We start from the raw sequence: 13,223 nt of genomic DNA on the forward strand, positions 1-13,223 counted from the left end.
TTACATGTGTAAAGGGGATATTCAGCATTTTCAGCTCAGTAAGGAGGAGGAGGATGATAAAATCAGGTTTGGACACTTTGCCTCTTCATCTATTAATGAAGAAGTGGCTGAGGGATTTAGGACTGAGACTACAGAGGAGAAGGGAACACTCTTCACCATCCACACGTGCTTTGGCGTGAAGATCCAGGACATGTCATACGATCCTGGCCAAAAAGAAGCGTTAATCCCAGTCCATGAGACATTCACTGTGTCCCAAAAAGGCAATAACCTCTTTGACCTCCAGAGCACAGAGCGGACCTGCAGCCATTTTAACTGCGCGTACCTGGGCGGTGAGTACTGGGCTGAACACGAGAAATATTTGTGTGGGGCTATTTGCTGTGGAGAATTTGAAAACCCCACTTCAGCATCACTCTCATCAGGTCTCCCTGACTTGGGGACTTGCCACCAGGGCTGGGGGAGACAGGCCGCCATGACTCTTGCTGCTAGAGAGGCCTGGGGCTGGGTGGACAGACATTGGATCCCAAGTGCTCACTGAGGAAAGAGAAGATGCCTAGACATCATGGTGATGGGAGCACTAGAAAGGCAGGACAAGGCCCCAAGCCACTGCAAGTCTTCAACACACACACACCCCCTTCAGAGTCCACAAGAGCCCTGGCAGAGCAGCGGTGGCTCCTCAGACATAGCACAGGAAATCCACAGGCTGTGGAAAAGGGAGTCGTGGGGTGGCCTAGGGCGCAGATGGCACATTATTTGGGGCAGTCAGGACTAGGGACGACGGTGACAACCTCAGAGAGATCTAACCAAGTTGGGTGAATGGGCAACACAACATCAGGTGAAATTCACAGACACACATTCAAGGTAATGCACATTGTGAGGGATAATTTCACTGCATTGTTAATGAGCTGTATCAACTCAGAAGGAAACCTGGCCAGCATTCTGGAGAGTTCGGTTTAAATCTCAATGAAAATCTCTGTTCAGTATGCTGCAAGGCCTATAAAGCAAACAAAATGTTAGCATGCATCAGAAATGATGGGCTGGAGAATAATGTGGAGATATTATAACTAAGGCTAAGATTTAGTTATTTCTTTTAGTAAAAATCATGGACAAGTCATAGGCAACAAACAAAAATCCATGGCCCTGTGACCTGTCCATGACTTTTACTATATACCCCAGACTAAATCTTGGGTGTTCTCGGGGCCTCTGGGGTGTCCACTGATGCTTGGGGGGGAGGGGGAGAGAATGGGGTATCCCAGGACGATCACCGCTGCTGCTGGTGGGGGGCATCCCTGCTGGCCCGGGACTGCTGCTGTAGTGGGGGGAGGGGGATGTGGCTGGCACCAGAGCCTCCTGAGCGGCTCAGGTGGTCCTGGGCTCAGTCGCACCTACCAGGTGTGGACGTCACAAAATCCATGACTTCCAGGACAGACTCACAGCCTTAATTATAACACCATTAGATGAATCAATGGGGCACTCTTCCCTGGGATACTAGGTTTAGTTCTCATCACTGAGCTCTAAAAGACTTAGGGGGGGTGGGAAGGAAGAGGAGTGGAGAAAGTTCAGAGACAAGGGATGAAAGTGATCAGAGGTCTGGAGAGGTTTCTATGGGAGAGATTGGGATGATTGAGCTAAGAGGAAAAAGACATAAAAGCAAACATGATTGAGACAGACAAAATAATAAATGAGATAGGGAAATGGCAGTGTGTAATTTACCACTTTCTCATAAAAAAAGAACAAACTGAAGGCAACATATTTTAACTAGTTAAAAGGTATACCCAGTTACAGAATGCAGACTTAACTTGTGGAACTCATTGCCACAACGTTTCCATGACTCCAAGAGCTCAGTAGAATTCAAAAAAAGAATTAGCCATTTATATAGACAGAATCTCCACAGTTATGTTACACAGGACAAACTAACTGTTTTTAAAAGGGCAATAAACCCTTAGGCCTGAGGACAGAAGGCAGTCACTAACTGCCAGGTTTGAGGAAGAAATTTCCTCTATGTGTATGTTATTCCCCTCCAGGGTTTCTTGCAGCTTCCCCAATACAGCTGGGTCTCATGTCAATCAGGGACAGGATACCAGGCTAGATCCTGTCCGACAGGTCCTATGTTTCTTTAGAAACAGTAGAATGGAGTTGAAAATTCTACCTGGGCAAATCCCATTTCATTGAGCCTCTCTGTTTGTACCGTAGGAGAGAAGAACCAATCATGTGTTTACAACTCTGGTAAGAAAGATTTGTTTTCATTGTTTTGAAAGTGACACGCCCTCTGTATTGAAGTGCAGAGCAGAGAGCAACCCCACCAGGCAAACATGTCACATGAAACGAGTTGACAAATAAGTGGGGTTGACTGCACGTTCTATTTATCCAGGTTCTCATATGGAGCTCATGACTAGTATCTGAGCACCTTCACATCTGACTCAATTCCAGGCGCAGTTGATTTCAGAAAAGAAAATTTGAGAATAACCCTTTAGAGCACTAAAGGCTCATCTTCGGAGTTCTGAACTATAAGCTGAACACACATCCCCTAACCCTACAACAAGTATGTCTCCATCTCCCTCCTCTCATCACTAGACCCATTATATCCCCAGTGGAGCTGCATCCTCTAAGGACTAAATAGCACTATTTTACCAGAGCAGATTGTCAAATTCCAACAAGAAAATGTTTTGAGATTTTTCCCAATCTGTCAAACTCTAAGTCTTTTGCAGAGATGGTTTGATTTCTACACTGCTCTGTCAGAACGCTCCCTGAGTTCTGGCCAGCTCACCCACCTGGCTCCTTGGCGGCTTGGCTGGCGGGCTGCCTAGGAGTCATTGACCCCAGGACTTCCAGTGCCCCCGACCCTGGGACAGCCTGCTTGGTGGACTTCCCCAGAGCAGACATTTCATTCCCTGGTGTGGAGAATTTCAAAATTTTTGGAATGACACCCAAGTCTGAACAAAACCAAATTTTTAAATATCAAATCCTCCTCAAAATGGAATGACCCTTCCCTGCCCAGCTATACATTTTCCCTAAAGCCCAAACAAAACAAAACAAAAAAACCACACACCCAGAAATGGTGTTACTGGTGTCTGCAGCCAGTGTTTCATAGACTCATGTCTTTATTACTCATAACTGGTCTGGAATACACTTATGGCAGACAACAAGCTCCAAATCAGAGCCTCTGGGACTGGCTTGGGTGAAACGTGCTCACCAATGATTGATACCAAAGGAACAAGCAGGCTGAGGAGGGAGGAAGCCGGTGAAATATCTCACCAGATGAGGTGAATGTCCCAGGCTGGAGTGTCCTGCTGAGGGGAATGGATTAATGTTCTCTCTGCAATAAGCAGGTTCCAGTAGCTCTTGGGAAGGGTACCTGTGTCCAGCTTTAAGGATCTCTGTCAGTGTGAAATAATTTCCTGTCAATTGTTTGATCTGCTTTTTCCTATTAACAGCTGCCAGAGGCGGCATCGCCTTCCCCAGTGTTCTGAGCCCTTCACTGTTTGGAGGATCCATCATCCTGCTCCACATTGCTGCTCTGAAGCTGTTTGCTGGTTTCTAAATTGTCCTATTCATATTACTCACTTTCTCTCCAACACAAATCATGGTGATGGGACTTGCTGGATCCAAAGCCGTCCTGCTATTCTGCCAGCGTTCCAAAGGGAAACCGGTAACATGGAGGGAGTGTTGCTGGTACCTGCTTGGGCAAGCTTTGATTATACGTTATCGATTAGTAGATGAAAATGTAAGCTCATAGTTCTATTACAGGTGCAATTTGTCTTACAATGCTAGAGCTATGAACTGGTGCCTGTTATATAAATAATTATTTGTATTCCTGTCATGCTAGCACTTTTGTACCAACTTTTGATGACTTCAGTAAAAAGACTTTTCAGAAATGAACCAAGTCAAAAGTATTTTAATTAATACAGTAGATGGGTTTAATCTGTGTCTCAGCCAGGTGAATCTGTAACAGTGCAGTTTGTGGCATCCCATGTCTTTATCTCTCAGTCACTTTCATATTGAATGTGCTCAGACAATTATATTTTTAACTGGTAAAAACAAAGGTCCAATTCTGGGCTAGTTTACCCACCTGCGTGCCCACTGACTGTACTGGGATTGCATGGGGTCTAATCAGTAACAGGGTAGGTAGGCTTGACCACTACCATGGCAGCTGACGTATTCCAGCAATGGGCAGGGCGTGTGTATGGATATTCTGAATAGCCAGATTGGGCCATCAGGAGGACACTGGATCTGGACACAGTTGTGATGGGATCCCTGGGGTGCAGCCTAGGACTGTGGGACCACTGTGCCCCCTTAACCCTCTCCAGCCTGGGCTGTCTCTCAGAATGCCTTGCCAGTGACCAGCAGCAAACCCCTCCAGGTGCTGTGATCACTCAGCACAACAGCAGGTGGAGCCCCACACCCAGCTAGATTGCATGAATGCTCCCAGAGCCACTCATGGATCACACAGGGAAAGGCACCAGAGTCAAATACCCCCAGCTCCCAGCACTGTACCCCAGGAATATAGAGTCTTGCCCTGCTCAAGACGAGCAGTGCAGATTTATTAATTGGTTCACCACTTCATCAATGGTGAGTGGACATACACCAGCTTTTGCAAACCTCAGCCCATTTGCCACACACTTCAGGCAAACTCACTGGTAAAGATAAACAGTTAAACAAATGTATTGATGACAAAAAAGATAGATTTTAAGTGACTATAAGTGTTTGGTAACTAACTCTGACTTTTTGCCTAAGGGAAAAAGTGCACACAGTCTAAACTCTCAACCCTATTAGACTGGGCAACAACTACACTAAGCATTTTCTCACCCCACTGGATATTGCCGTCCTTAATATCATGTAGGCACTGACTTCCAAAAGTGCTGTGGGGGAGGGGGCTCAACCCCCAGCTCTGCCCTGGGCCCTGCCCCCTATTCCACCCCTAGCCCTAAGACCCCACTCCACCTCTTCCTGCCCCCACTCCACCCCTGCTGCACCTCTTCCTGCCCAGTTCCACCCCCTCCCGCGAGCGTGCCATATCTTCGTTCCTCCCCCCTCAGAGCCTCCCGAATGCCACGAAACAGCTGATCATGGGAGGCACAGGGAGGCGCTGATCGGCAGGGCCCACTGATGGGAGCCAATAGGAGGACTGATGGCGAGTGCTCAGCATCCACCAATTTTTCCATGGGTGCTCCAGCCCCAGAGCACCCACGGAGTCGGCACCTATGCTTAATATACAGGTTTGTCCCTTAAACCTGGGCCAGTCTCCTCTGTTGGAGTCTTGAGTTTTCTTCTGAATGTCTTGGTTGCTTGCAGCATAGGTGGGGGCAGGAGAAAGGGGAAGCATGGGCCTGCTCTGTTTTATACCCTCAGTTCCATGTGCTTGGGGAAACACAAGTCCAGGCATGTCTGGGGGCATTACTGAGTCTCCAGGGAAGGTTGAGCAATTCCTCTGGTGTGGCCTCATGCAGATGAGTCATTGCATTGTAGTTTCCTTGCTGGACAATGTCTCTTGATAGCTTGTCTGACATCCCGCCTGAGTGTTGGTTACTTTCCTTGCTGTTGTCTCTGGGGAGCAAATATCTGGCTGATTCCCCGACTGACGGCATGTTTTAGCTACCATCACACAACACAATTCTCATAACTTCATATGTATATCACTAATGCATAAATGGATAGAGAAATGACCTTCATGAGATCACAACCTTTTCCCTGATACATATGGGGCATACCTTGTAAGGCAAGATCACGATTATATTAAAAAAAGGAATATGGGGGTTACAGGACACTCCCTCAAGGCACAGAATGTTACAACTGCATCAGTAATTGTCTTGCCAATTCAACTTCCTGCTCCTAGTTCTATATTCCAGTCCCTCATCTTGTAAGTGTGAGCTACATCCTTTGCTCTGTTGTTTTAGAGATATTAAAATGCGTTATTTAAAGTAGCCCTCTTTATCAAGTACCTAGATCACTCTGATTTGTGTAACTGACCTGTCCCTATCTATCATTTGCCACTCCACCAATTTTTATATCATCTTCAAATTTTACCAGCAATTATTTTATGTTTTCTTCCAACTCATTGATAAAGATATTGAATACTACTTTGCTTTACAGGACCCCACTTCAAACACCGCCATTGGATGATGATTCCCCATTTACAATTACTTTGTGATATATCAGCTAACACGTTTTGATGCCATTAAATATGGACTACATTATGGCTAGTGCTGATTTTTTAATGAGAATGTTGGGCAGGACTAGGTCACTGGCCTTAGAGACATCTAACTCTATTATGCCAAACCAGTTACCATGAGCAGCAAAATTTATAATCTCACCCAAAAATGAAATCAGGTTTCGTTACCAAGACATTTTCCATAAAACCAGGTTGAATGGCAAGAATACCCAGCCTTTAATTCTTTATCAACAGAACCCCATAGCAGCTTTTTGGTTATTTGCCTGGGACTGATGCCAGACTAACCAGGCTATAGTTACCCAGGTCGTCCCATGTGCCCTTTTGGAAGAGTGCTAATGTTGCCCTAATATTCTAATATTCTGAAATTTCCCTGCTATTCCAAGATTTATTAAAATCTAACATCAGTGGGCAAGAGATCTCCTCAGCTAACACTTCTGGGACTCTTGGATACAAGTTATCCAGGCCTGCTGATTTAAAAATGTGTACCCCAGCAGATGTTTAGTAACTAAGGAAGTTTTTAAATGGACTGTAAAGTATTTCGTTACCCTGTGATACAAGTACACCATCTTGCTTCTTTTTTAATCAGAAATGTTCATTGAATGCTTCTGCCTTTTCTGCATCATTAACAATTTTATTGTCTCCATCTAATAAAGGGCCTGCATCAGTGTTAGCATTTCTTTTGTTCCTAATATACTTTAAAAGCTTATTATCCTTAGCTCTGCCAAACAGAGTTTTCCTTGATGTCTAGCTTCCCTTATCTATTGTCTACACTTAAGCATCAATATAAATTAAGTTACTCCCCCCACCACACACACACACTTCCCATTTCTTATATATTGTTTTATTTCTAAAGGCTGCCTTCACTTCCTCACTAAGCCAGGATGGGCTTTTAGCCCAAGTTCTCCTCTTTCTTCATTCTGGCTTTTTTGCCATCTAATAAACTCCTTAAAGAGCTCCCAATTTTCATTCAGATTTTTCTGTCTACATTTTTCCTCCTAATTAATTTCACTCACTTTCCTCAGCTTTAGGAAATTAGTCCTTTTTATTTGCCCATATTGAATGCAATCAGATCATGTTCCCTGTTCCTTAGGCAAACACTGACTTCCAGACTAGTGATTAATTCATCTGTATCTATCATAATAAAGTCCAAAACAGCATTATGATGTATTTGGTGCAATACTTGAGGGTTTAGAAATATCTATAATTTTTAGAAACTGTAATGATGTTTTACTACTGGCTTCAGGAGACCTTCAGCATGCGTCTCCCAAGAGCCATAACATCACAGATTTTCTGTTTGCATATTACACACAGTTCTTCTCTGGTTCGATTCAGTGGCCTGTAACAGAGCCCCAGCAGTACCATCTCCTGGTGCTTGTTAATTAGCACATTGATCCATGTGCATGGAAGATCCTGAGGTATCAATAATGTGGAGTGGCACTCACCCCCCACCATCTCTTTTACCCACTCTGGTCTTCCTGAACAGGTTATAACCAGTGATTTTAATATTCCAGTCATGCAAGTCATCCCATCAGGTTTCAGTAACTCCATTCACATCACATGTCTTCTCAATGGGCATTTCCAGTTTCCCTTGCTTGTTACCCACATTCCTAGTACTGCTAGATAAGCATCTCTCAGAAATAATTCATGACAAGCTCCAGTCACTGTGAAGCCCACACACCTGATTAATTAATTAGCCAATGCTTGATTAAGTTCACACCACCTATAGAAAGGTCTGAGACAGAACTGATCAGAGCCATCAAACCACCAGAAAGATTAAACTTCTTGGTAAGACACAAATGGCCAGGGAATGAGGAGAGGCAGTGGAACCTGCCCTGGGGTTCAGAGCTCAGCTGGGAGGGGCTACTCCGCCGCTTGTAATTGGGAGACAGATGAAACCTTGGGACCAGACGATTCTAGGGCAGTTGCAGATGAGGGGTAGCTATCAAAACAGAGGGGCCCTGGTGGCTCCTGGATCTGCTTAAGTGTATCTGTAACAGAGTCACGCTCACTCTCACGAGCACCCCCTGGCCAAGTGCATGGGCCTGCATTCTCTGTTTGTGGTGGCTCTTCGGTGAGTCAGCCCTCTGGCCAAATCATACACATGCTGTCTGTGAGATAAACACAACACAAACGCCTTCCGGGGTACAAGTTCAACAGGGGCCTCTCTCAGTGCCCTCTGTGATGTCTCTGTTTGCCCCTGCTCCAGAACAGAGCGGTGCCCCAAGGCTCCTTCCCTGGAGGCAGTGTCTTCACCCTCTCAGGGCCTCTCCAGCCCCAGCCCTTCATCTGGGCCACTATAGTTCAGTCCCTCTTCTGGGGTGCCTCAAAGTCCAGGCCACTTTACCAGTGGCTGGAAGCCAGAGGCAGAACCAGACCCACCCTCTACTCCGGGTCCAAGCCCAGGGACCCTATAGATAGCAGCCATTTGTAATGTCCCTTTAAATAAACTGTCTTGCTGCTATAATTCCCTGGGCCACTTTCCCATGGCTCCCGCACATTCTTCACCCTTAACTCAAGACCTTGTCCTTTTGGAGTCCCAGCAACCTGCCTGGAGCACCATCCAGCTCTAGCAAAGAACTGAAGTCCTGCTACAGTGGCCCTGCTGCTCTTCTTATACTGACCTGCTGGGCCCTGATTGGCTGCTTCCCACACAGCCGCTCTAGGCAGCTCAGAGGGCCTCTCTATTGCCCTTTTCTGGTGCGGGGTGTGGCAGGGTCACAAGGCCTCCAGCAAGGGGAGCTCAGGGCCTAGACCACCCCGTCAGAGTGTAACCCACACACCTCCTGGCTGTGGTGCTTTGTCCCATCTAGTGGCACCGAGACTGCTTAGAGCGAGAGATTAATGAGTCTGCTCAACAGCCTTAGCTAAGGGCCAGGTGGCTTTTAGCTCATGCAGTAGAGGCTCATGCACTAAGCTACAGAGGTCCCAGGTTCAATTCCTGCCCACCAACTACTGGGGTCTGTTGGCATTACAACAGTATCACACTGTAAAGCATCAGTACAGATTTGCCAAGATGAAAATCCTGCAGGAGAAGCCTACAGGCAAAGCTCTTAGAAGACGTGGAAGATCTCTGCTGATTTTCTGTTACAACAGACTGTGGATTAATTAAATTCAGACGGGAGGAATGCCAAATAGCTCCTAGATAATTTTATCATAGTGGGAGCAAAATGGGTCATGCAGAATAGAGAGGAGGTTCTTAGGGTGGGGAATGCAAAATATAAACCAGGGGCTGTTGAACTGGAGAACGCCAATAGAGAGAGGGGTGATTGGGGCAGGGAAATTCAGGTAAAGAAGGCACCGTGGAGTTGGAGCCTGCAAAAATAAGGAGCATTACTGGAGCAGGAGTTGTAAAACAAAGAGGGGATTCTGGTGTAGGAAATGCAAAGTAAAAAGAAGGTTATTGAGGTGGGGAATGCAAAAATGACAGGATTTGCAATGGAAACAAGGGGATTGGAAATGCAAATGTATCTTCCAAACAACCTTAGTTCATGGGTGCACAAAGCAAAGAGTTTGATGAGGGGAGGATGCATCACACGGGCAGCGTGAGCTCTTCCAGTATTTCTCCTGGCTGGGCAGGAAGCAGAGCACAGCCAATAGCAGAGCCCCTGGGTTTTGAAAGTAAACAGCTCAGGTCCAGGCAGCTGGGGGGGGGCACGTGCAGCAGATGGTGGCTGCTACTGAGCGTGTGCCCGCCTGGCTGGCACCGGGCGTTCTCTGGCGCTGCAGCTGCAGGACGGCTCTCGGGCCTGCCAACACCTTTCCCGCTTCAGAGAGGCTGAAAATCAGCTGTGGGGCAGGAGCGGGTGGGGGAAGCCGGGAGCATTTTCTTCTCCCTCTAGTCCCCCTGCAGGAGATGTTGGGCCAGGACGTCAATTACAGAGTCTGCCTGGGACCCAGTAGGGCCTGAGGCATCTCCAGTTTGTGGCAAGGCCCAATCTCCCCCAGTGGAAATGGGACAAATGGGGAAGGGAGGCTTCTGGATTTTGGTAGCTCTGGGAGTCCTGGCATTTATTACCCTTGACGCAGTGCCCCTGTCAGATGGGCCTCACAATAATTAGTTGATCCCCATCAACCCTGGCTGGTTCAAAGAGACCAGCATTAAAAGCCTTTGCCCGAAGCTGGTCATAAGCTTTTCAGAGCAGGGACTGAGTCCTTCCCTGCAGGTCTGTCCCATGCTGAGCGCACCGTGTGCACCATAATATAATCATGCCGGTCATATTATTACTAATTAACCACCTGCCCTGGCTTACAGTCCTCAAATGTAGCCAAGTTAGGGACAGCACAGGGAGATGAGTCCTGGAGAGGAGAGAGATGGGAGGAGGGATACGGGTGGGGGGGGGGGGGACAGACCAACACAGAACGCGTCTAAACTACAAATTCTCATCCTATTTCACACTGTGTGTCTGTAACTGGGTGGCTGCTCACAAGTGCACCTCCTAGTGGCTGGGTCTGAGAAGATGACACCCCATCTGATGCCCCCTTCTGTCAGCTGGTTGGGCTGTGACCGCCTCCCCCGCCCCCCAGCATCTCTCTGTGACCCAGGGTGCTCCCTCTTTGGGACTTGGCTCACTCACCTTCCCCAGCTGGGCTTCACTCTCAGTTAACCCAGGCCCTGCCTCTCGCAGGGGAGGCCAGGTCACCTAACTGGCCTTTCAGAGCCTCCTTGCCTCCTTCAGGGCTGGGGGGACAGGCCATCAGTGTCTCTCCTGGCCAGAGCTGCAGGGCAAGAGGTGCAATCGCCCTGTGGGAATATCACAGCCCCTCCACCCCGGCCCACGCCAGGCACCGCACTCTGCGGGGTCCATGTGCTTTGTGCCCATCCGGCTGCTGAGTGGGGATGTGCCGCTGAGGTGGGAAGCTGCTGACTGCCCGGGTCCCAGGTGCCGCCGTGCAGTGGCTGGAGCAGCTCCCTGCCAGCTCCCTGGTGCCCTCTGTTTGCCCCAGACCCACTGTCCTTGGGGAGGGGGTTCCCACTCTCCATTCTGGCCCATCCAGGCGATGTCATGGTGCTGCAGGGAGGAATCCCAGGGGATGGGGGAGTTCCCAGCCCTGGGGGCCCCCTGAGGACAGACCCATTGACAGCTCCTCTGGGGCTGCTCTGGAATGGGGGCGGAGCTGGGAGGCCATCCCAGAAGGTTGTGCGCTCACATTGGAGAGCCAGGTGCCTGGGCAGCTCCCAGTTCCCCTCTCAGCAGGGAGAGCAGTGGCCAGATCTCTTCCCCTGCTGGGAAGTGGGGATGGGGAGAGGTGCTGACATGAGGAGGGGGCCATCCGGGGAGCGATGGGAATGGGTGTCCCTTAAGGTGCTGGGGGGAGGTTCTCATCCGCTTTGCCCCCCCACCCACCCACTTCACCTCTAGGTCCATTGAAGGGGCTGGAGCTGCACTCCAGGGAGCTCAGGCTGGGCTTGGGTTTTCCAACTCCCCCCCCCGCCCTCAAACATGAGGGTGTTTAATTGCCCCAGAGAGGAGCGGGACAGACTCTGGGGAAGGGGAGGTGGGGCTGGACCTAGGCGGTGGGAATTTCAGCTCCAGGAGGCCATGCTGAAATAGACGTTCCATGTGCCTGGTTGGATTGAAATTCACCAATCAGCAGATGGGTCCCACAAACCCTTATTAATACGGCAAAGCGCCCCTAGGCAGCCACAGCATGTTGTCGCTCCCAGGGTGCCTGACCGGAGGCAGGTTGCCAGAAATCCAGCTGGGTTCCCTCGGACTGCAGCTGAACGCCTGGGAGGCCTTATTCCACACCCCAGACAGGAACGTGATGCTCTGCAAAGGGTGAACATTTGACCCAAAGTGGAAGCTGGGGGCCTCCCCAGGAGGAGGGTCACTCCGAACTGAACTGGGTGTAATGCCTGATCCTGGCAGTTACCAGCAAGCCAGCAGCCACTTCCCAAATTGCTCCTAATCCTTACATACTTGGGATAACTCAATTTTAAGGGATTTGTTCATTCTCTCTACCTGGCCTCCAGCTTTGGAACAGTGTGGAATATGCAGCGGCAAGGGAAGAGCCCACATTCCCATATCTCGGTTCATTTCTCCAATAAATAATGGTCCATTATCAGAATCAATACTGTGAGGTCACCCCAACCTTGGAAATATTTCGGTTACCAATATTTTGGCGGCTTGATGCCTATCTTCCTCCCTTGTGGGGAATGTCTCTCCCCACTTACTGAAGCCACAGACAAAAATCTACTTTTCCTAGATGTGATAGGCAGTGTCCCTCCAAAATCTACCTGCAGGGGTTGGAATGGTCCCTTTAAAGCCTGATGCATTACTTCATCTCACCGTTCCCATCTTGTAGATTCCTGTTTTGCAGATGTTAACCAGCTATGAATATGTATGTCCATATCTTCTCCCATCCTATGCCACCAACCTACCTTTTAAAGTTCTTTCATAGCCTCTTCTAACTTGGGGTGCCTCCTACATCTGACCAGTGTATCCATCCCAAGATTATATTTGTTGGGGAATTACCAGAACCCATTCACTGTCTGGTTTTGCCAAGATTAAATATTCTTCCCTCTTTATTGGGACCCCCGGCTACTGTGACAGGCATTCTATGATGCATTGTTATACCAGTTCATCCCTTCCTTGCATTTCCTGTAATAACCGTATTCCTTCCTGATTTTCCTCATTTATTTTTTGTTCTTCCCTTGTTTGAGCACTGGTGGTCATTGCCACAGGCGTAGTCTCTCATAGAGTACCAATAATTGCTGCTCCTTGTTAGGGGGCTTATTCCTTCACCCACTCACTTCCCTGGTCCTTCTCGCATGAACAGAGAGCAACAATACCCAAAGTCCAAAGGTGCAAACAATTCGATGTTTATTGGGGTGAACTTCCAGCAAGCGTGATTCCAGTTTCCTTCCTTAGTATCCTCCTTCCCAGCTCTGACACCACAGAGCCTTACACCTGTGTCCCTGTTCCCATTCCTGCCCTTAGCCAAACATGATTCCAATTTCCTTACTCCCATTCCCTGTTCCCATTTCCCCCTTTAGCAAAACATGATTCCAATTTCTCCACCCCCATTCCCTGTTCCCATCTCTCCCACACCCACC

General features: G+C 48.4%; 2 protein-coding genes across 4 annotated transcripts in view; both read left to right on the plus strand.

Annotated features, from left to right (window-relative positions):
- LOC102943522 (ecto-ADP-ribosyltransferase 5-like) overlaps positions 1-13,223 on the plus strand; it is a 43,983-nt gene that overhangs the window by 13,554 nt on the left and 17,206 nt on the right. The gene's annotated exons all lie outside the window — the stretch shown is intronic.
- Positions 5-3,876, plus strand: LOC102946436 (ecto-ADP-ribosyltransferase 5-like). The gene is made up of 3 exons (XM_037910519.2): positions 5-329; positions 2,191-2,223; positions 3,432-3,876. Exons 1-3 carry the CDS (start codon positions 5-7, stop codon positions 3,536-3,538), a joined length of 465 nt encoding a protein of 154 aa, XP_037766447.2. The 3' UTR covers positions 3,539-3,876.

This window comes from Chelonia mydas, chromosome 1 (assembly GCF_015237465.2).
Source record: "Chelonia mydas isolate rCheMyd1 chromosome 1, rCheMyd1.pri.v2, whole genome shotgun sequence".
NCBI classification, from domain to species: domain Eukaryota; kingdom Metazoa; phylum Chordata; order Testudines; family Cheloniidae; genus Chelonia; species Chelonia mydas.

Bases quoted from the DNA above. Each gene is read 5' to 3' on its own strand.
- LOC102946436 (XM_037910519.2), top strand. From the start codon at position 5: ATGTGTAAAGGGGATATTCAGCATTTTCAGCTCAGTAAGGAGGAGGAG. The intron at 330-2,190 runs GTGAGTACTGGG...TTTGTACCGTAG, and splicing joins TAACTGCGCGTACCTGGGCG to GAGAGAAGAACCAATCATGT. The intron at 2,224-3,431 runs GTAAGAAAGATT...TCCTATTAACAG, and splicing joins ATCATGTGTTTACAACTCTG to CTGCCAGAGGCGGCATCGCC.